Below are 24,484 nucleotides of genomic sequence, written 5' to 3' on the forward strand. Positions count from 1 at the left end.
AGAGAGAGAGAGAGAGAGAGAGAGAGAGAGGAGGGTAAAGTAGAGAATGGAAGGAATTAGGAGAGAAAGAGAACAGGAATGATGAAAGATTGAGAGAGATATATTCGTACTAAAAGGAAATACACACACACACACACACACACACACACACACACACACACACACACACACACACACACACACACACACACACACACACACTACTAATTATTTTCTCCATTTTTTTAGGTGTGTATGGAGAAGTTGGGACCAGAAAGCTGACATTAGGTAAGTCTAAAATCCCCTAAGAGAGAGAGAGAGAGAGAGAGAGAGAGAAATACCACACCGTTACCCAGGTATTTCTGTGGGCTGCCTCACCATCTGGCACCCCCCCCCCACACATATGAAGTCATCACGAGAAGGCACATACATTCCTCCTCAGCCCCCCCCCCTCTCCTCCAGTCTCTTAACCCCCCGACTCCTCAACCCCTCCTCCCTGTTCCTTAAACCCTCTTCCTGTCTTTCAACCTCCACCATGTTTCTCTCAACCCCTCCTTCCCTGTTTCTCAACCCCCCCTTCCTATCTCTCAAACCCCTGTCCTTACTCCTCAACCCCCCTCTCTACCCCTCAACCCTGCTACCTTCTGCCCCTCCTTGCCCCTTACACCCCTCCTTGCCCCTTACACCCCTCCTTGCCCCTCACACCTCATCCATGCCCTTGAACTCACTACCACTCATCCTGGCATTAGCGTCAGCACTAGCAGTCACCTTGGCACTCACCCTTGGCACTCACTTTGACACCCTGGCACTTACCCTTGGCACTCACCCTTTGGCACTCACTGTGATATCCTGGCTCTTACCCTTGACACTTACCCTTGGCACTCACTGTGATATCCTGGCTCTTACCCTTGGCACTTACCCTTTGGCACCCGCTTTGACACCCTGGCACTTACCCTTGACACTCACCCTTGCATTTTCCCTGGCATTTGCCATTGGCACACCTTAGCATTCATCCTGACATTGGCACTTTTGGCATTCACCTTGGAACTAGCACTCACCCTGGCATTGGCACTCTGGCACTGGCATTCATCCTGGGGTTGCCACTCACCCTGGGACTGGCACTCTGGCACTGGCATTCATCCTGGCATTGCCACTCACCCTGGGACTGGCACTCTGGCACTGGCATTCATCCTGGCACTTAATCCAACATTCCCTTGGCACTCAGATCTGGAACACGTGAATGGAGAGGAATGTCTGTAGTGCCTGTTCTTTAATACACACACACACACACACACACACACACACACACACACACACACACACACACACACACACACACACACACACACACACACACAAACCCATCCCCTACACACAGCTGCGTGATGAACAGTTTAGTTTCACAGTATGGTGCCACAGTCGGTGCAAGCCGGGAAGGACTTACAAATATGAAAAAGAAAAAAAAAAAAAAATCCTCCCCACACTCCCCTTCACCTCACCCCCATCATCATTGTCATCATCATTGTCATCATCATCATCATTATCTTCATCATCATCATCATCATCATCATCATCACTATCAGTGTTCCCTGTGCTGCTGCTATTTCCCTCTAAAAAATCGTCTGGATAGTTAAATGAATTCTTTGTGATTTCTAACGAACCAGCAAAATCGTCTGCGCACAGTCAAGCCTCATAATAATAGGATTTCTAGTCACTCAACAAAATCGCCATGAAGCCTCTCACTGACAGGATTTTTAACCGCTGAGTAAAATGATCTAGACAGTTTAGGAAGATTCAACTACTGGGACGTCTAAACAAGCAACAAAATCGTCTGGATAATTTTTGAAGCGCTTGATTGCGACGATTTTTTTTTTTCAGTTGAGGAAAATTAGCTTGGTTTTGTCCTGAATGAAATACCAGAAGTGTAAACCATTGCATCGTGAGGGCTGTATACTGGACGAGTTTACACGAATCATAATGGAAGTAAAGTACGAGGATATTAGCAATATTGAGTCCCCTCCCTGTAAAACAAATAACTCCGAGTCAAATGGCCACCCCATACGGGATTATGGCATCTGGCAATAGATAGATAGATAGTTTACGTGCGGAGGTACCCAGTCTCACTCTAGTATGTTCACCTTTGCTTGGTTGAGATTTTCGTCCTCTTGTAGCTTATTTCCCGTAGCTCAGTTCCCGAATGAGATGACACTACGGCTCTACGTCCTTCCCATAGCACTTCTTCGTGATTAGCTTCATAGTCTAGTGCTGATCTCTTGCCGCATCTCACTGACAAAATGATCAAATATATACTACGGCCCTACATCCTTCCCATAGCACTTCTTCGTGACGAGCATCAATTTTACTTTTGATCTGTTATTACGTCTCGGCAGTCAGGATGGAGAGATGACAATTTTAGACCAAGTTAAAGTGAAAAGAGTGGCGTAAATTGAACGACACACTCATCCACTCATCAATCAGGCCTTTCAAACTCCCTATCTAAATATATCTCTCCTAATTTTGTCTTCTGATAATGTAAATATTTCAGACGCAAAAAATTCCATACCCATGCCAAGAGAAGGGATAAATTTAACTTAATATTACCTCTTTCTAAATACACTAACGCTTTTCATAATCTAAATATATATATAACCAGTTTTCCTCGTGACATATAGCTAACTGAAGATGCTATACTTTTTTCACTCAAACTTGGCCTAAAATTGCCATCTGTCTATCTTGAATGCTGGGCTGTATCAATAGATTAATACTAGAATATGATGCTAGTCACGAAGAAGTGCTATAGAGAGGATGCAGATTCATTGCATTGCCTTTTTCTGCCACTGAGCTACGTGAAAACAAACTGCAAAAGGACGAAAATTGGGGCCAAGTTAAGGTGAAAGAACTATGGCAACAAATTTCGAACTTAATCATGCTCCAATTTTGTCTGGAGAGAAAGAGAGAGAGAGAGAGAGAGAGAGAGAGAGAGAGAGAGAGACTGAATCAATCCCTAATTTTACCTCTTTATATTTGGGTCATTGCTTTACTATAATCTAAATATACAACTCCATCCTGCCAACACCGAGCGACTTAAAATAATTATAAGGAAGAAAATATATTAGTTTGCCAAGAGACTGTGAGTAAATTATAGCCCTGACCCCTTCAATAGATAGAGAGGTAGATGAATGGATAGATGAATAGATAGACAGATAGATAAAGAGAAAGAGAGACAGAGAGAGAAGTAGATAGATAGATAGATAGATACGTCAATACATACGAGTACATACATACATATACTCGTCTGTGTGTGTGTGTGTGTGTGTGTACGTGTGTGTATGTGTGTGTGTGTGTACGTGCGCCTGATCCACTCACAGAGCTTATGTATGTGTGAAAACAAGAGAAAGGTAAATAACGATAGAAAAAATAGCCACCACCACACCCAAAACAGCCGCCGTAAAAAAATCTCACGGGTACTATTTTTCTCCCAGACGAAAAGAAAAAAAACAAGAGGCCATTTTTTTTTTTTTTTACCTTGGTCTACCCTATTATCGGATTCAGTATGTAGGTAATAAGGTGACGAGGAGGAGGAGGAGGAAGAGGAAGAGGAGGAAGAGAAGGAGGAGGAGGGCGCAAGGAAATTAGAGGAAGATGATGTTGATGATGAGGAGGAGGAAGAGGAAGATGATGGTGATGATGATGAGGAAGTGAAGGAGGAGGAGGATGAAAGGAGATAAGAGGAAGAGAATGTTGATGATGATGATGATGATGATGATGTTAAAGAAATAGTGATTTTTTTCCCCAATTGCTCTAGTTCTTTCTCTTTCTTTACCATTTCCTGTTTCTTTTTTTCTTTTTTTTCTCTCTCATGCTTAGGGTTCAGTGAGGCAGAACTATCATGAAAGAACACACACACACACACACACACACACACACACACACACACACCATTTCACTGTCCCTTTTTTTTTTTCTTCTCATATTTCAGTTCCCACAAGACGACACAGCACTCGTTACCTGTAATTAACCTCTATGATGACCTTTGACCCTTTATTACGAGGTCACTTATTCCTACTATTTCAAGACGATTTATTTTTGTTTGAATTACCTCTGATAATGTAGAAATAAAAATCGTCTCCATTAACCATTTCAATTTAATGTCTTACAAAACTTATACCTTCTACCTGTCTGTTTGGCTGAGCAGACCCATTGACCACACGTAAGTAATTGCATTTGTGAGGTCATCCTACCGGTACAGTACATGGACCGTGTAGGGAAGTAGCGCGCCTTCGTGGTAACAGCGCCTCGCCAGGTTCCTTCCCCACGGCGAGGTGTAGGGAAATAAGAGGAGGTTTAGCGCCTGGGTGGACAACGCACATGCTCCACCCAAGGCTCACAGTACCACCACGCGTAGGCACCTCGTTACCGTCGCCTCTCGTAGTAAAGGAGTTAATCTCATCCTTAGTCACCAATAATTACGGTGCTCGTATGTGTGTGTGTGTGTGTGTACGGTAATCGCGGTCAGGAAGAAAAAAAAAAAAAAAAAAAAACCTGACGCATGTACTGTATGTATTCATCTGTATGTGTATGTGTATGTCTCTGTATGTACTCTATATGTGTGTCTGTGTATGTGTATGTATATGTGCACGGTAAATTGCGATCAGGAATAGGCAGGAAAAAAGACTGGCGCATGTATGAATTTGTGTACGTATGTGTGTATGTGTATTTATGTAGGCTATGTGTACGGTAATTGCGGTCAGGAAATAGGCAAAACAAAGATGGCTGACGCGTGTACCGGTTTTCCTGTGTATGTTAAGTTATACCCAATTATTTCTGTAAAACCCTGAGATTTTAAGTAAAGAAAATGGAGTGCTGTTTATTCCAAGTTTATTTCAGAAAGACCAATTTTAAGTGGCTCTGGGCTTCGTAACACCTTTTTCATAGCGATTTATTATGCCTGTTACACCCTGGTACACCCACACCAGCTGGCACGGTCTCAGACTCAGAGAAAAAACAATAAAATCCAAACAAAGACCGAAGACCAATTGTTTGTTTGTTTATGGACCGATTTTGTTTATTATTTTCCCTTCTTTGGTGTGGTCTCAGTCTCAGGACCTAGGGTAGGGTAGACCGAGGGGCGTGATGTGTTTCTTGGTCCACTGGTCTATTTGGTCCTTCTGGTCCGGACTCAGCCTCTCCTTCCAGCTCCCAGCCTCACCTAAAACAAGAAGATGATGATGATGATGATGATGATGAAAAAGAAGACATTGATGAAGAAGCAAAGAAAAAGATGAAGATGAAAAAGAAAAGGAAGATGATGATGATGATGATGATGATGATGATGGAAAAGAAGTTATATCTTTACCTACATCCACCTTTCCTACCTCCTGTCACAATCCACTCAGCATCCACTTCCACCCCTCCACCTTCCATCTTTCCTATAAAATCCTCCGTCTGTATCCACACATCCACTCCCAACATCCACTCAGCCTCTCTCACCTTCCACATCCACTCCCAACATCCACTCAGCCTCTCTCACCTTCCACATCCACTCCCAACATCCACTCAGCCTCTCTTACCTTCCACATCCACTCCCAACATCCACTCAGCCTCTCACCTTCCACATCCACTCCATCATCCACCTCTCCTGTAGGTACCCACGTCAGCATCCACCCAGCATCCACATCCACACCTCAGCCACATCCACATCCACTCTTACCATACACACACATCCCACCACCCACCTGCCCTATAGAACCCTCCGTCAGCATCCACGTACATCCACCCAACATCCACATCCACATCTACATCCACCCAACATCCACATCCACCCAACATCCACATCTACATCCACCCAGCATCCACATCCACATTCATCCAACATCTACATCCACATCCACCCAACATCCAAATCCACATCCACCACAACCACCCAACATCCACATCCACATCCACCCAACAATCACATCCACCCCTCCACGACCCACCTCTCCTGAAGAAGCCTCCGTCAGTATCCACTTACATCCACCTAACATTCACATCCACATCCACCCCCCCACGACCCACCTTTCCTGAAGAAGCCTCCGTCAGCGTCCACGACCCCTTGGTTCAGGAAGGGGTCGTCCTTAGGGTTGTCGTACTTTTCTGCTCGTGCCTTCATCTCGGAGAAGGTCGTGTACGTGGCTATCTGTAGGGGAGACAGATAGACAGATAGATAGATAGGTAGATAGATTTATTGGTAGGTAGATGGATGGATAGACAGATAGACTACGTGACAGAGAGAGAGAGAGAGAGAGAGAGAAAGAGAATAACAGATAAACATGCCACAGCTTTACTCCCTTTAAAAAATAAAAAAAATCGCTTCATCTCACCATAAATAAATTTCAGAGATCATTATCCTACAAAATAAATAAATAATAAAAATACACATACCTTCCGCAGCTGCTCTTCCGTCAATTCAGTTCCTAGAAAATCATTTAACTTTCTAATTTCCGCCATGTTGTTTGTTTTGAGGTCTTCATAGAAAACGAAGTGGAGGTTGGGGTGACAGCGCCTTTCCACCGCCTCCTTCAGGTGTAGCCCGCATGGGGAGTATAACACTGGGGAGATGGATAGATAGATGGATAGATAGACTGAGACTGAGTGATATAAGTGAACAGATGGCTAGATAGATGGATAGATAGACTGAGACTGAGTGATATAATTGAACTGATGGATAGATAGATGGTAAGTGATTGATTGATTGATTGATTATTATTATTATTATTATTATTGTTCCCTATTTAAAACCTTGGAACTTGTCATTTATCCGTAATTTTGACTATGAAACTTAGCATTTATTTATTTATTTATTTTTGGGGGGACCCTGAAACCTGGAGTGTAAAATCCCTAGACTCTGTAATTTCCTCTTTCTTATCGTAATCTTATCTCCCATTGAAGTCGCCTCTCTCTCTCTCTCTCTCACGGTACTCACAGTCGTCGTCAAGGAAGTACTGCAGAAATTGCCCTAACGACCCCCTGTAGTCGTGAGCTTTGAGGAGACGAGAGTGGTGGTGGTAGGAGACGACCACGTCCTTGGGCTCTCGCGCTACGTACACAACCTGAAGACGTACATGGGGAGTTAATGTGCACACAGGGATGAGGGGTAACGTACACACAGGCACAAGGGGCATTTACACACACACACACACACACAAACGCCTAAGAACAGAGAAAACTACATAAATCACACCATATTTTCATCTCGAAGTCACGAAGATTACAATTTATCACCCATTTTCCCTCTGATCACAGGGAAGCATTTGTGTGAGGTACAGTACACGGTAGACTAAAGACTGGGTGGGAATAAAAGTGAACCTTTATAAATTTTGACAAATGGGGCGGAGTCACGCGGCGCCTGAGTACGCAAAACCCACAAACTGCGCTTCTCACCTACATCAAGAAACCAAAGTCCTCAAAGTCAAGGATCACCTAAACGTGAGAGGCACCCGGTTTCTTGCTGCAGCCTCCAAAACCCCACAACATCCACTATATTACATGGCAGCACATCCACCCACACCAACGAACATCAAAACAACATCCAGCACACGATACCGTACACAAATACTGTCATCTCTCCCCTGTCGCCCACCTCAGACCAGCTTCCAGAAACATATGCACACTCAGATCACTCGCCGCTCCATTCAGTCACTTAAAGACAACACACAGCTGCATGCACGGCCTCCTGACATCCACCCTTCTGAATCCTATCTTCCACCTGAGGACAGGGTCCACCTGGCCAGGCTGAGATGTGGGCACCATCCAGCCCTCTTAAGCTACCAGAAGAGGCTGGATGACTCCGTCGCTGATGCCAGTCTAGGATGCAACACAGCACCCCATACTATTAAGCACATTATGGAAGGCTGCATTACACACAATCACCTACGCCAACAACACAACATACACTCTTTGAGAGCTCTGTGGGAAAGCCCGGTCTCGGCCATGGCCTTCCTAAGGGACTCGGGGCTGTTCGGGCAGACTGCCTAGGGAACAACTGCTACTACTACTACTACTGCGCTTCTCATCAACCAAAGTTACGCAAGACTTCGAAATAATCTTACGCGAAGGCTAAAATATGACATGCTTTGTGGTGATATTATTTAAAATGTTATCTTTGTTATCTAGATCGATATTGCAGTAAGGGAGAGACTCTTGGGATCCTTCTTTGCTGACGATTTCAACCCTAAGACACACGCCAGACACACCTTAGCCGTCTCAAGGAGGTCAGGTGGAAGGAGGGAGAAGGGCAGGTGCGTCTTGAGGGTGCGAGGGTCCTGGGCACACTCAGACAGCTTCAAGAACATGCCTTCCTTCGGGTCGGCGTCTGGACACAGCTTCTTAAACCCTTCCATGAACTCGTTGGATTCGGCCACCTGGGGCAGCGTCTCGTAGTCGATAAGCATGTCACACCTGCAAGAAGAATTAAGATGACTTGTGCCCCCTAACACTTCTTCCTAAGTGGTTTATTTTTGGATTTTAAGATGCTATAAGCCCCTGTTCTTGCATGTCAGCGCTGGAAGAATTAAAATGACATGTACCCCCTAACAATTCTTCCTGAGTGGTTTATTTCTGGATTTTAAGATGTTATACGCCCCAGTTCTCTTTGGTTAAGTAGCTCCCTAACACCCCCTCCTAAGTCGTTTATTTTTGGATATGGCTGGTTAATATCCTTTTGTACGTTATTTGTGCAGAGTATGGCGATATTAGAATGCTTTATGTACTACGGACAAGGACTGTAAAGTGTGATAAGAAAAATAAGTCGCTTAGGAAAAAAGTCTTAGGGAGCTTCCTTACCCGACGAGAATGCGGACAATGGAAAACCTCGTAACACTTGTCCTTTGGCTATTTGTTTTGCATATTACACATTAACACTCACATCATTCCCTCATAGTTATTCTGTGAGTTTAAATAGAATCCTGTGTGTGTGTGTGTGTGTGTGTGTGTGTGTGTGTGTGTGTACGTTCCTGATGTACACTCACTCGATGAAGGGGGCCCTGACATTGGGGTTGAGGTGGGCCATTGGGTGACTGAGACCAGGGTTGTTCCGTAGCGTCCACACCAGCTCCTGTACCCACGTTGTTCCGCACTTGGGGTACGTCATCAGAAGCAGGTCATCAGCACGGAACTGTAGATAGATAGATAGAAGGTAGATAGATACAGATAGACACCTATTTACAGACAGGTATAAATAGAGAGGAAGAGAGGTGGTTTGGAACAAGGGAAAAACAGAAAATGGAGAGAGGGAAAGGAAAGGGAGTGGAAAGACGCTGAGAGAGAGAGAGAGAGAGAGAGAGAGAGAGAGAGAGAGAGAGAGAGAGTTAAAATTAAAAGAAAAAACAAGAGAAAAATCTTGAAATAAATCCAAGAAGTTACTAGACAACACTCAGAGAGCGCATACCTCCTCCAGTGTCTATACCAATCAACTCAGATCGCCACCAAAATTTAATCAACTCTTCCCTGGCCCATGACCCACGTATCCACAAAATATCATTGAAATCCACCCATAACTTTTTGAGATATCCTGTTGACAAACAAACAGGGGCGGAGGAAAGTAAAGAAGCCTAGGAATTAAAACAGGCGGAACAAACAGCACGGAACACGGAACTTGATCTGCAAGTAGACAGGATATAAAGAAAATACAGGAATTTAGGGAAGTTCCGTACCTGGAAGTTGTATAAGGCGTCGGCGAACTTGGTGTAGGCCGCGGGGAAGAGCCACCTGCCGGGCGTGAGGCGAACTAATCCTGCGCTGTACCCCCCAAAATCCCTCTTCTGCTGTGCCTCCTCCTCCCCCGTCAGCGCCTCCGCCACGTGACCACTCGCAAGTCGCATCTCGTTCGTCCTGTCTTAATTATTTTCCTGGGAGATATGAAGCCTGTCACTCCTTCCTGCAAAAAGAAATGCTAGACTCATTTTCACACCGACCTGGCCTAAGATTGCCTCTCTCCATCTTGAATGATTAGTTGGAGGAAAAGAATAACACTGGAAATATGGCGCTAGTCACGAAAAAGTGTTGTGGAAAGGATGAAGCCAGTCTCGTTGCCTTTCTTAGAAAAAAAAATGTCTTAGTTACGATAAGGAATTGATAAGAATTTTGTCTGTCTTTTCCCAGGTATTGTTTTATCAGTTAGTCTATCAGTTAATCAGTCTAGCTTGCTTTCTCTAGTGATATGTGAGTTTTTTTTAAGTGGATCAGTTGGTCATTCTATCCTTACCTGTAACTTCTTATACGTTATTAAGTTGGTAATCATCATCATCATCATCATTCTAATCTAAATTCCCTCCAAAGAGATGTGATTAAGCAAGATCCAGAAACAGTCATCATCATCATCACCACCACCACCACAACCACAACAACCATCACCACGATCATCACCACCACCACCACCACCACAACAACCATCACCACGATCATCATCACCACCACCACCATTACCACCTCTGCCACTATTACCATCTCCACCACCACTACCATCATCATCATCATCATCATCCAAAATCAAGAAAGATAAAAATTAGAAACAAAAATAGGAATTCCATAACACACGGTCCAAACATCGAATTTCTACTTTACTCTTATAAGAAAAATCACATACACTTATATATATATATTTTTTTTTAAATCACTTCAGGAGTTCTATTTCAATATATGAGAGAGAGAGAGAGAGAGAGAGAGAGAGAGAGAGAGAGAGAGAGCACGAAAGTAGGAAAACTCTCAGCATCCTACCTTTCGTAATCAGAGAGAGAGAGAGAGAGAGCGCACGAAAGTAGGAAAATTGTCAGTTTTCTACAACTCTACGTACACAAGCAAAAACACATTATTTTCTTTTTTTTTTTTTTTTATAGATTATGAAATACGATTGCACTTTTGAACACTCGAAGTTTTGGATCCGTTTCTCAGGCAGAATTTAATTTTATTTTCATTTTTATATTGCATCACATGAAATATAACACAAAAAACATTCTACAGAGAGAGAGAGAGAGAGAGAGAGAGAGGGAGGACATTCTACAGAGAGAGAGAGAGAGAGAGAAAGAGAGAGAGGAAGCCGAAAAATAGAAAATATTATAAAGAACCTTAACTCGAAATTGTCTCCTTCTCACATTTCCATCTTCATATGTATATTTAATTTTCTTCCAAAATATTGAATTACGTGGGATTATAACAGCACAGAAAGAGAAAGAGAATTGAAAAACAAGATAATGGGCTCCAATTTGTAAAGAAAATAGCCCCCCTCTCTCTCTCTCAACAGCATACAGGCTTTGTAAGTTTGGACTCCACAAGGGAAATAACTCTCTCTCACTCTCTCTATCTTTCAAACCAATACTCACAGCTAGTAGCACAGCGGGTCAACCTCTCTCCCAGCTTGACTCACACTGACTAGTAATATCCCTTTGTCAGACCTGCTTGTGTGTGTGTGTGTGTGTGTGTGTGTGTGTCTTTTCCTGCTCGGTGTTTACTCCTGTGTGTGTGTGTGTGTGTGTGTGTAGTTCTGTTGCATCAAAGCCTCTATATTTTAATGTTTTTTTAATATAATTTTCGTTTTTTTTTCCTTCCTGCAGTTATCGCCTGTTTCTTGCACCATCTGAGAGAGAGAGAGAGAGAGAGAGAGAGAGAGAGAGAGAGAGAGAGAGAGTTGCACCATATCCAGTCTCCGTTGGAAACATCCCTACTTTTTTTCCGTCTTTCCATTTTGAAACACGGGACGAAAGTTTTGAAAATATTCTCCTATAAACCCTCCTGTACTTTCATCCTTATAGATTTTTTTCAGTATAACAAAAAGAAGGAATTTTATGCAAGATATGAAGTACACTATGCATTCAGAAATATTTGTCTTACGAAAAAATACGAACTTAGTAACGCTCATTCTGAAACTGTCGTTCACCTGGGTAGCTTACGGAACAACTTTCACTTTTTACTCGACTGTTTTGTTTCAGTGTTTGTTGCTGTTTTTTTTTTTTTTCACTGTTAATGTGTTTCTCTTTCTCTCTCTCTCTCTCTCTCTCTCTCTCTCTCTCTCTCATGACGTGAAGTGATTAAGGAAATTAGGAAGGACTTAAGTGAGAGTGAGATAGAGTGAACTTAGGATGAGAGAGAGAGAGAGAGAGAGAGAGAGAGATACAATGTCCGCTCAAGGCTATCTCAACAGGATGATGCTGTCTCACTCTGACTCTCAACTCTTACGACTGAGAGTCATGCTGATTTTTTTTTTTTTTTGTCTCGCCTTTTATCTCAAACGCTAGGCAGGTTCATTTTCTCTCTCTCTCTCTCTCTCTCTCTCTCTCTCTCTCTCTCTCTCTCTCTCCATTTTTATCAGTCTCTTCATTGTCATGTAACTAATCTATCTTGCAGTACTGATCGATGCAATTAAATGTCATTCTGTCTGTCTGTTTATCTATCTGTATCTCTGTCTGTCTATTTATCTGTCTATCTATCCATCGTATCACAGTAATTGTAGTTAGCAGATATTTACTATTCTTTTTATTTTTTTTTCATGTGTGTGAGTATGTGTGTATGTGTGTATGGTCACGAGGCGCTGTCGTGTGCCTATAAAGCATTCCTTGAGTTAAGAGTGTGTAAGCATGTTTAGCATTGCTCGATTCTTGCAGACACAGTACCTTCTCATCATCCGACTTCCTGCTTCCATCTGTCTTTCTGTCTGTCTACTTATCTATCTATCTATTATGATTTGTAATTATAATATGGAGTCCTAACAGAGAGAGAGAGAGAGAGAGAGAGATTATGGTATGAGAAATGCATAGACCTATTTCAACAAGGACTACTGGAGGTTCTTCTGCCATGCGGTATCGTCTTGGAAGGAGTTACCCAAGGAAGCGAGGCGTGAGGTGGGCACAGAAAGTAATTAGGCTACAGTACTATCATCCTTCTATATTTTCAGTTTTTTGGCCATAGAAATAGTAATTATTCTAAAAGTTAATACATCATCGTTATTTATTTCAAGTGGATAGATTATAATATACTTTAATCGTGTGTTTGTGAAATATTAAAGACTGCAACATATGTAGTCAGATTTGTTGTTCGTACTCCCTAGGATATTTGTAATAGGTTCACGATGAGATGGGAAAAAAAATGCCACCCCTACTAAAAATTCAGGGGGCTTATATCCCCCCTCGGCCCCCCGTCCCCCTCCCGCTTCTGGTACTCCTGTTTTGAAGTTAGAAGAGGGGACAGGAAGTTTTGACAGTCTTCTCGTCCTTCCTGCAATTCACAGCCAGAGTTACGGCTGGGAATTGATCGTGCGTTTGTGCCTCTCGGTCCTGGATGAGGCGGGACCCTCGTATCCGTAGGGTGAGACTCAAATATAGGCCTACTGACGACCAGGGCCTGCTGTAACTATGGTATGTTTTCCCACGAAGGACAAAGGAGAGTACAGGGGATTTCCATACCACATATTCGTCCTGGGAAAAAGAATCCTGATAACGAGTAATATAATAGTAGATTAACATATATACTTTTGCTGGGAGAAGAAAAGGATGGCACCGACTGACTTCTTGCCTCTTGTTCTTGAAAAACCGAATGACGTTACGACAATCATTCGTAAATATATTTGAGAATCGAAGGATAATGGCAGAAATACCCGTCGTATGGTCAAGGCCTACATTATAGAGGTGATCACCGCGGCTAAGCGCTTCATGGCGACTGTCCTTCCCTCTCACTTTACCTCAAGTTTAGTAAAAATAATTATGTTTCCCATTAAACTTCTTGTTTTCTATAAGAACAGTATCAAAGAAACCCTGATTTTTTAAGGCAAGCTATTTTATTTTTCCATCTTTCACACCTTTAGGAATAATAGGAAGTAAGTGACGATAGAAGAGCTTGGACTCACTCTTTGTCGTAACTGCAAAGCTACAATCCAGGGAGAAACGTTTGACAATACATATATAAGTAAACAGTGGCGTAGATTTAGTTGGGTGCAATAAAGTACCGAATCGACAGTCATTTACCGAATACTGTTTAGAGAGTTTGTTGCTATAACTGTGCGTAGAATAGGTAAAGAGAGCGCACTTAGTGATGATGGTAATAGTTATAAACGAGAAGCTAAAACTTTCCTGAAGGGGTTCGGGAAACTCTCTCTCTCTCTCTCTCTCTCTCTCCACGTCAGCCAGTGGGGTCCGTGTGTCAGCCTGGTCTTAAAATTTGGTCTGAAGTAAAAATCTGATCTTTATGGAGATGTATAATAATGCGTGTGAGTTGTGGGTTACCCCTTTAAGGCCAGACACCCCCCTCCTCCCCCTCCCCTTCCCCTTCACCCCACCCTTCCCATATCCCCCTCCTCCCCCTCCCCTTCCCCTTCTCCCAACCCTTCCCCATCCCCCTCCTCCCCTTCTTCTTCCACCCCTGTCACCCTGTCATGGTTAGGGAGGTGAATTATGTCCCCCTACCCTCCCTCCTCCTCCTCCTCCTCTTCCATCCTTCTCCCTCCCTCTATCTTTTCCTCTCCCTCCTTCCCCCATTCCATCCCTCCACCTCCTCCTCCTGTCCCTCTACCTCCTTCCCGTCTCTTCCCTCCCCCTTTCCAGCTTTCCCCTTCCTTCCCCTTGTCCCTTCCCATCCCTCACCCTCTTCTCCCCCTTTTCCTCTCCTTCCCTCCAATTTCTCTCTACCTCTCCCGCTCACCTTCCCCCTCCTTACACCTGATATTTCTCTCCCTTTCTTTCCCCATCCTCATGTTTCCTCAGTCCCCTCTCAAACCTCCCTTCCTCTCCTGTCCTCCCTCCTACCCTCCCCCTCATCTTTTTCCCTCCGTCTCTCTCCCCCTCCCCTCCGTCTCTCGCCCGGCACGGACTAAATAAGGGCGGTCCGTATAAACAAATAAATCATTCAGATATACATTCGAGTCTGCTTATATTTACCTGTCCTTCCCACATTATTTTTTTTATTTTCATTATATTTATTGCCTCTCTCTCTCTCTCTCTCTCTCTCTCTCTCTCTCTCTTGTTCCCCATTTATTATTTATTTTACTTGTTTATTACCACTTTATTCCTCTTATTTTCCATTCATTATTTATTGGATTTATTTATGCTTCATTTTATACATTTCTTGTTCTTTATTATTTATTTGGCCTCTGTTCTCTTTTTATCTCTCTTGTTATCTAGTTATCTTCTTATTATTTATTAGGTGTATCTATTTTTCCTTTTCTCTCTCTTGTTATTTGTTACTCTTTGTTATTCATTAAGTCTATTTTCCTCTTTTTTCCCGTTATCTATTTACCTATTATTAATCCATTTATTTTCCTTTATACCTCTCGTTACCGATTTTTGTATTTAGTATCAGGCCAGTTTCCTTTTATCCTTATCGTTATCTATCTCTTATCTATCAGGCATATATATATAGTCTTTTTATCCCTCTATTTTTCTCAGTTATTATTTATTGGGCCGGTTTTCAGTATCCATTTATCAGTCTTGCTCTCCAGTTATCTTTTATCTTTTATTGGGTTTTTATATTATCCTTTTATATCTATCTCGTTTTCTCTAATATTCCTGTTTTTTTATAATATACTTTCGCCAATATCTTGTTCACCTTTCATTGTTATTATTATTATTATTATTATTATTATTATTATTATTATTATTTTATTATTTTTATTATTATTAATGGGTTCGTTCCTACTATCCTCTCTCCTCCCTTGCCCCTCTTCACCCTCAAGTACAATTAGGGACCTTGCTGTACATTCGATTGTTGCGTGATGTATTCTAGGGGAACATTGTGCCTTGGAAGAAGCTGACTGTCTACCTTAACTCCCGTGAAGTGGATAGGCGTAGATCCTGAGGCTTTTTCTACTTTTTTGTTTAGTTCCTGTGGTTTTTGAGTCCTTTCAAAAATAATCTGTCTACCCATGATTCTTCTCAAAACAAGGTTAGTTTTAATGTGATAGAGTATAAAAGACTTCTTGCATTTAGTAGAAGTAATAGTAATAATAATAATAATAATATAATAATAATAATAAGTTTCACCACTAGACATTTTTAGTATTGTAAACAGCAAGGTAACAAGTAAGAGTTCCTCCCTTCAAGAAAGACCTCCGCTCCGTGTTTTCAAAATGCATCGGAACTAACCACGTATGTAACACGCTTGCCCAGCCTCGCAAGAGCCGCTGAGAGCCACAGAAACCTCTCATTAAACCTTACTCGCAAATATAAGGTGTTTCCATTATCCTGGCCATGAAATCTGAGTGGCAACAATATCATGGTTGCCAGTTTAGCGCTTTTGGCAGCAAATTTTGAGATTTAAGATATATTTAGCACCAAATTTTAAGAGCCAGCAGTATTTTATTTGTCAGGTTTCTAGAGAGTGTTATTGATGCTTTTGCGATACTTTAGACATCCTAGCATTTCCCTGGCCAGTTTTTGTTTTTTGTGTACCTAGCGTCATCGTAATGTTTTGATTTTGTCAACCCTAGCGGAAAAGAAGATCCAAATATAACGCAACGATTTACATGCATTTGACTCCAAATTTTGCTGTCCAGTGTAAATTTTAGCCACATTCTAAATTTCTAGCTATATTTAAGATATCTTTCAGCAGTATTTAAAGGGCTTTAAGGAGCTTTGTGAACCTAGCAACATACTACTACAGCTGGCAATTCTTAACATAAGATGCCAAGTTAACACTTATAGCACGGGATCTAGTCATATTTACACCTATGCTTCAATACGATGCCTGATATATGTTTGTATCAGCTTTCTAACAAGCATTATTTTTAGTTTTAACATTATTTCCAGCGTGTTTGAAGCCTGTCGGCAGCCTAACAATATTGTCAGTTTAACAATTTTAATCTAGACGTAGATATACCATTATCTGTATACTGCGCGATATTTTGATGCCCAGTATATATAGTATCGGTGTTTTAGTGACATGTAAAAAGGATTTTTAGGATTATTCCAAGCTTTTATTGGAGTTTCGTGCACCTAGCAGTATTCTAGCGTTATTGGCAATCCTTGCTCACGCCGCGTCGTCTGCCAGTGTGAGCCTGACTGTCGAGGTGGGTGTGTTGCGTGCCCTGTCGTCCGGCCGACCTCATTGACACGAGGAACCAACAGCACTTGATGTGTTTATTCCAGTGATATCAGTTTGTCAGTGAGTGCTTGAGATATATTATACCCGACTTTGAAATATATATTCGAGTATCCAAAAGTATTGCCAAAAAGTCGAATTTAGAAACGTTTGAAATGCAGTGAGTCAAGCAATGTTGGTAGGGTGGCTATGTGTGGTGGTGTTTTGTGAAGCCGCAACCGGATTCATAAACAAACTTACGACGAATCCCGTGACGTAAATTCATAAACGCGCATACGATCCATCCCCAGTCGCAAAAAGGAGTTGTTTTTGCTGGGCGAACGCGAGCGATGAGGATACGTCGATCTGCCTTCATTGTCTTTGCAAAACTAAAACAATTCCACTCGTGACTTCAGATTACGTTGTTTTTGCCAGATAAACAAATGATATGGGGAGATCCTGCACTCTAGTTTTCCTTCATCCATAGCAATATCTAACGTGATTTTTTCTTCCCTTGTAACATAACTCCGTCTTTTGTCAGTCTTGTGAAGCGATAACTTTAATTTTTTTCTAATATTTGTTTATGTAAGTTGGGAGGAACAAGAGACGTGGTAAGAATCTGTAACTTCCAGGAAAATAAAATAACATTATATTATTGTACACATGTGCTTCCGAGTTTTAAAAAAAAGTATAAATACAAAAATTAAAGCATTCGAAGATGTGCATTCTGGTCGATTCGTACCAGTGGCGTGGCAGTGGGGGTGAGGGGGCATGGGAGTCGGCCCCCCTAAGGTCCCCCACTGCCCCCCCTCCTCGTGAAATTTTGGATTATTAAAAGTTTGGGTCAGTGTGTAGCATTGTGCCCCTTCTCGCCCCCCCTTCCCCCCAAAAAAAAAAAAATGGACGCCCCCAGTGAACGATAGCTACTGTAATTAATCTAACCCGCCCTAACTTAGCATAATCTCCCCTGACCTACTGTAACAATCTATAGTAAGTTTAATCTGACCTACGGTAACTTAATCTAACCTAGCGTGACCTAACTTAATGTAACCAGTGTCATATTAACTAACATTCATTTATACGAGACCGAGATATTCCTTCTTTTGCAGCTTATTTCTCGTAGCTCATTGGCAGAGAAAGAGTGCCACGGTTCTTCATCCATTTCATAGCACTTCTTCGTGACTAGTGTTAATCTTTTGTTACAGCTGAATATTCAAGCTGGAGGGAAGGCAAATACGCGTACACCTACACTCCATTTACTTTAACTTGGCCTAGAATTGCCATCCCTCCCTCTTGAATCCTGAGTTGTAACAGATGAGTAACACGATTATGATGCTAGTCACGAATAAGTGCTGTGTAAGGGGAAGAGTGCTACAGTATTGACCTCTCGAACTGAAGTATGTGAAGTGAAAAGGACGAAAAACTGGGCCAAGTTAAGGTGAAAGGAGTATAGCCAAAGTGAGCAGGGTGAAGATTATTTGGTGACGGATATGTATCGGTGCCGGATTGACCTGGTGTTTGCAATATCTTTCCTTGCCCTTGCAATTGCACGTCTTAAGGTTGATAGGACAGGAAGAGGATAATTCCCCATGAATCCGTTGATGATGATGATGTTGATGATGTAGGTGATGATGATGATGATGATGTAGGTGATGATGATGGTGATGGTGGTGGTGCTGGTGATGATGATGATTGCAATTGCACGGTTAATGCTGACGACAGTGATACGATGCTAACCCGTTGAATCCAGTGATGATGATGATGGTGGTGGTTGTGGTGATTATGATGATGATGATGACTTGTAATTTGAGTGATTGTTGTATCAAAAACGAAGATGCACAGATTTGATTTTTTTGACCACTTCTACTGCCAGGCGACTTTATTTTCAGTATGGGAACAGAAATATTGGAGAGAGAGAGAGAGAGAGAGAGAATTTCCACACCATTTCCATTTGGCATAGTAGATAAATCCGACGCATTTTGATATCCCAGTGAGAGGCTGATCCGGTCCAAGCCTCTGCATAATTCATAGCCCAGAGTGGCCGGTGATGGGCGGGATTTTGGGAGATTAATAGCCCAACTCCCAGAATACAGCCATGAAGAAATAATTAAGTGAATATTTATAGCTGGATTTTATTTTTCTTTATATCTTTATCTGTTTATTTTATTTATGTTTTATTTCTACCATGATTTTAATTGGCATTGAAGGATTAAAAATATTAGTTTACTTAATATGTTTCCTAAAAATAACTGCCTTCGTCTTGTGCCCGTATTCACGTCGGTTAAGGCCCCTAACACCATTTCCTAAGCGATTTATTTTGCTTATTACACCTTATTCTCCTATTCGGTGTTTTGTAAATCCTTATAACATCCCTATACTCTGCATAAATAACGTAAGAAAGGGATATTAACCAGCCGTATCCAGGAATAAATCGCTAAGGAAGATGTGCTACGGAGCCTCCTTACCCTACGAGAATACAGGCCCTGGAGATTGGCTTGGAAGGTGGAAAAACGCGTCATCGGATTGAAGGGGTTGAGTGCTGGAAAACAATGAATAAATAAATAATGATAATTTTGAGTAAATAATGATAATAATGTATAAATAAATAATAATAATAAGTAAATAATAATAATAGGCTAATGTATAAATAATGATAATGAATACATAATACTAATACTAATACTGATACCACTACTACTGTTACTACTACTACTACCAATAATAATAATAATAATAATGTAAATATATATAAGGCTTCAGTATATCGCTAAGTGAATAAATTACCGGATTAACGCCGTGAATACATTATCGCTAATTGAATTTATAATCTTGAGTAAATTAATGAAGTAATGAATGAGACAGGTAAACAGGTGAATAAATGACGAAATGAATAACGTAATGAAAGTGCACAGGTAAATGATTAAATGCTACGTTAAGCCTCATTTAATACCTTCTAGCTTCGTTAAACAGGTTAATGAATAAGTGAGTTATTATAAATCACTGAATCAGGTTGTCGTAGTAAAAAGAGATTAAAGAAATAGATTTTTTTTAAATAAGATGAACCGAGGAAGGAAAAGCAAATTAAATTACAATATAAGTGAGACATCTGTATAAATCTGTAACTGAAAAAATAAACCGCTGAATGAATGGATAACCGCAAAAAAAAAAAAAAAAAAAAAGATATATAATGTTACAGATAAATGGAAATAGATAATAATGATCAGTACAAAATAAATGAATTACTAGGAAAGATAAATTTGGTTAGATATGTTAGTTGGATTATTAGTGAGAGAGGGGGGATGTGAGCTGGGGGAAGGGTAGCGAAATGGCGGGGGATAGGGTGACACGGAGGCGATTTGTTTGTGGCCACCCCTCACGGGATTAAGGCGTCTGGCTGTAGATAGGTAGATAGGATTGATAGAAAATATGTCTTGTTAGAAGTGTTAGTTTGTATAAAGATGAGTGTTAGAAGTAATATTGAATTATTTTAAAGAAATGCTTGAAAATTAAATTGCTTGTTGTAAGGCTTATGAACTAGCGAGAGAGAGAGAGAGAGAGAGAGAGAGAGAGAGAGAGAGAGAGAACTTTAACCTCTGCTGTATGTTAAATTATGGAACGTTGACGAACAGTTGAGACACCTTATTCCGGAGTCCGTGTGTGTGTTTGTGTGTGTGTGTGTGTGTGTGAGAGAGAGAGAGAGAGAGAGAGAGAGAGAGAGATGAATAAAATCGTCTGAAGTTAGCAAATTAGCCAGATTACATGCTAACCTCTATAGAAATATGTATATTTCTCACTCGTTAGCGGAAGTGTAAATTGCCTGCTCTCTCTCTCTCTCTCTCTCTCTCAGTTCGCGCGTGTCTGAGTGCATGATAGAGGGGAGACGGAATTGGATAGGGACAGGTGGGGGGAGGGGAGAAGAAGGGGAAGGCATGGGAGGAAGGAGAGAGAGAGAAAGAGAGAGAGAGATGCAGGGAAGAAGAGACTGACTTACAAATGCGAGTATGATGAAAGGAGGAAGGGAAGGGTGGATGAAAGGAAGGGTTGCAGATATGGAAAGACAGACGAGAGAGCGAGAGGAAGAGAATGAAAAGGAAGATGGAGGAAAAGGGAGGAAAATGATCGAGGGAGGAGAGGAAAGGAAAGGATAAAGGGAGAGAAGTAAGTGGAAAAAATATTAGACTGAGAGAAATAGTATAGAGGAAGCAAGGCAAGGTAGAAAAGGGGGTAGTGAGGTAAAGGGAGAGGGGCAGAAGGGTAGGAGAGGAAAGGAAAGAGGGAGAGGAAGTAAAGGAAGAAGGAGAGAGAGAGAGAGAAGGGTAAGTGGAGGGGAGGAGAGTGGTAAGAGAGAATAAAACACACTCTAAATTGAAGAGAGTGTAAGAAGTGAGGGTGTAAGTTAAGAGAAGAGGGTGATGGCGAGTAAGGGGCATGGAAGAAGGCGGAAGTGGTAGAAAAGGAAGTTGAGATAAAGACGGGGAAGACGGTGATAAGAGAGATGAGGTACAGGAAGAGGAGTAAGAGGAAGGTAGAGATGAGAGAAGCAAAACAGGGTGGTGAAGATAGGAAGATGAATTTTAGAGAAGAGAGGAGATAGTGAAATGAAGAGGAAGACTGGAAGTTGAAAGGAGGGAAGAGAAGGTAAATGAAATGAGGTCAAGAAAATTGGATGAAGAAGAGGGATTGATGAGGTGTGTCTGAGGAAGGGAGAAGGTGGACAGAAGAGGTTAGACAGATGTGGAGAGAGTTAGATAGGAGGGTTGAGGAGGAGGGAGGGAGGGGGAGTCTCTCTCTCTCTCTCTCTCTCTCTCGCTCTCGTAGCCTACCATAATTTTCTTCTTTCTACCAACACAAGATTTTATTGCGAACAAAGGCGTAGGAAGAAAAATTTAACGAGACTTGAAAATGATGAGAGCGAGACCTAGGTGCAACTGGGCAGGTGGATGAAGTGGAAGGGGGGGAGTGGAGGGAATGGGGGACGAGGCGAAGTAAGGAGGGGAGGGGAGGAGAAAGGCTTGGAAGGATATGGAAGGGAAGTCAAGGAAGAGAGGTCGAGAAGGAAAGTCAAGAGGTAAGAAAGGTGAAGGAAGGAAAAGAGGGAGGAGAGGATAGGGAAATGAGAGGAATGTAGGAAAGGAGAAGGACCTGCAAGAAAGATAGGAAAGTTAGAGAAAGGGGACGAGGATGAAAGGGAAAGAGACGAGGATGGTAAAGGGAGGAAGGAGAGGGAGAATAGAGGTGGATGGGAGGGAAGGAGGAGGAATCGAAGGAGAGGTGGTGTCGGAGAGTAGGGAAGAAAAAAGAAAGGAAAGAAGGAATGTGATGGAAAGAAAAGAAAGGAGGGAAAATGGAAAAAAGGGGAAGGAAGGAAGGAAACGAATGGGAGAAGAAAGGAAAAATAGAGCCAGAAGATGTGATGCTGGGGGAAAGTGGAAAGGAAAATATGAGGAAATAAGGAAGAGGAGAAGGAAAAAATAGAAGATGGGATGGTGAAGGGAGAGGGAAGGAGGTGTTGGAAGGAAGGAGATAGATGTAAGTAGAGAAGAGCCTGAAGAGGAGGGGAGAGGGAAGGAGGTGTCGGAAAGAAGGAAGAAAGGAGACAGTGGAGAGGAAAAGAGCCTGAAAATGGGATGGTGAGGGGAGGAGAAGGGGAGGGTGGGGGTTGGGATAGCAAGGGGAGAAGGAGGAGGGGAGGAGAGGGGGAGGGGGTTGGAAAGGTGTACGTGAGAAGATGAAAAGCCCCTCAGAAGTGGCCTGGGTTAATGACATAAGTGGCGAGGCGCGATTAATTAGGAACCTTACAAGACAAAAGATGGTGCAGCGTCACAGGGGGCGCTACGTGGATCAAGACAAAGCTGGTAAACACTGGCTACTGCCTGTTTAACCCCTTCGCACCGAGGATGATATTTTTAACCTAATATATTGTAATTTTTAGGCCATTTCTCTAAGGTTAGGAAAGGTCGGTAGCTATGTGGAAAAAATGACGTCTAGCACAAAAAGCATAATAGGAATAATGGTAATAATAATAATAATAATAATAATAATAATAATAAATAATAATAATAGTAATAAAACATAATAATAATAATAATAATAATAGCAACAGTAGTAGTGGTAATAAGAATTATAATACAAATATTAATAAAAATAGATTAATAAATAAGAAGGTAATTGATATGAAAAATAAACGAGGTACTCCGAGGGGACGAAAGATGTTTTGGGGGGGTCAGGGGGGAGGGGAGGTAGGAGAGTAAAGACTGCCTCCCAAACACCGCCCGGCACAGTCAAAGGCAATGTAAGCTCGCCTGGGAATTTGTTTGTCGTTCTTGAAGTTGAAATGTGACTAAAATAAACCTTTCTTTATCCCTTTTTATACGACATTGTGCAAAAGTAAAGTGCACGTAGCAACTTAAGTGTTCAAAGGTGTTAAGTGTGGAATATTAAATGCAGAAAGACGTCTAATTGTGTCAGCGCTGAAATTACTGTATCTGCAACTAATATTGTGTCTTTACGGGTGATAAGTGCAGGGGTAATCCAACTTGTAACCTAAGCAGTGTGTGTCGAAGTGTTAAGTGCAGAAACAAACCTGAAGATAGATAGAAAAGTGTAACTAATGTAAGTATTGAAGTGGAAAGAACAAGTCATTCCAGTGAAAGTGCTAAAGTACAAGAAAGTGCATTGTGGTTAAAGATACAGAAAATTTGAGTGTATTTAAGTATAACCCACGGGAATTAAAAGTGTGTGGAGGTGAAAAAAGTGCATGAAATTTAAGTGCCACAATCTAAGTACCAATTTAGTTCCAGGTATCACAGTATTGAGTCCAGCTGATTAAAGTGTCACAGTATTAAAGTGCGCAGGGAAGTTACGTGAGCCACAGTATAAATTCCAGCCAGATAAAGTGTTCAAGTGGCGTTAAGTGCTATGTGTAAGTGTTGCTGAGACGGAATAATTGGAAAAGGCAGAGAAAACAATGGCGCACCCGTCCTTACTGAAGAGCATAGGGGAGGAGGTGATGGGAAAGAATGGCCAGGTGCAACTCAGCCAGGTGTGTGGCCCTGATAGGATCCTGGGCCTGTACTTCGCCGCCCATTGGTGTGCCCCCTGCAGGTGAGGTAGATAGAAAGATAGATAAATAGATAGATAGATAGATAGGGCGATAGGTGTGTGGCCCTGATAGGATTTCTCTACACTGATTTAACCCATTTACTCATTTAATAACCTCTTTTATTTTACTCTAGCTTCTTGTACCATCAGGAAATTTTATGCAACTCAAAAAATCTCCTTGAACTCCCTCCCAGGTATACAGGTGGCAGGTAAAGGGTTAAGCAAGACGCCTGTAATTTGGTGTATGGATTTTTTTTTTTTCCCTTCAGTTCATCTAAAAATAAAAATGTCTCAGTTTATAGTTTGCGTCATTACCAGTATATTTTTCTGTGCGTCAGTGGCCAGTCTGGTGGGTCTGGTGGGTGGG

The 24,484-nt window shown here is 41.8% G+C and overlaps 2 protein-coding genes across 2 annotated transcripts in view; one reads left to right on the forward strand and one right to left on the reverse strand.

Moving 5' to 3' along the window:
• Window positions 1–5,041: 5,041 nt before the first annotated feature.
• Window positions 5,042–9,889, reverse strand: LOC145392907 (sulfotransferase 1C4-like). The gene is made up of 7 exons (XM_080267195.1): window positions 9,672–9,889; window positions 8,988–9,133; window positions 8,214–8,418; window positions 6,944–7,070; window positions 6,403–6,569; window positions 6,037–6,157; window positions 5,042–5,188 (listed from the first exon to the last, which is right to left on the reverse strand). The coding sequence occupies exons 1-7, from the start codon at window positions 9,837–9,839 to the stop codon at window positions 5,079–5,081; spliced, it is 1,044 nt and encodes a 347-aa protein (XP_080123321.1). The 5' UTR covers window positions 9,840–9,889; the 3' UTR covers window positions 5,042–5,078.
• Window positions 9,890–23,983: 14,094 nt separating this feature from the next.
• The window catches only part of LOC145392909 (nucleoredoxin-like), a 164,016-nt gene continuing 163,515 nt past the window's right edge, over window positions 23,984–24,484 (forward strand). Inside the window, exon 1 of the mRNA XM_080267196.1 lies at window positions 23,984–24,120. Within this exon, the coding sequence (XP_080123322.1) occupies window positions 23,984–24,120 (137 nt within the window). The remainder of the gene's footprint in view (window positions 24,121–24,484) is intronic.

The sequence above is a fragment of the Coenobita brevimanus genome, chromosome 23, assembly GCF_032717465.1.
Source record: "Coenobita brevimanus isolate Jiangsu-jjx chromosome 23, ASM3271746v2, whole genome shotgun sequence".
Lineage (NCBI taxonomy): Eukaryota > Metazoa > Arthropoda > Malacostraca > Decapoda > Coenobitidae > Coenobita > Coenobita brevimanus.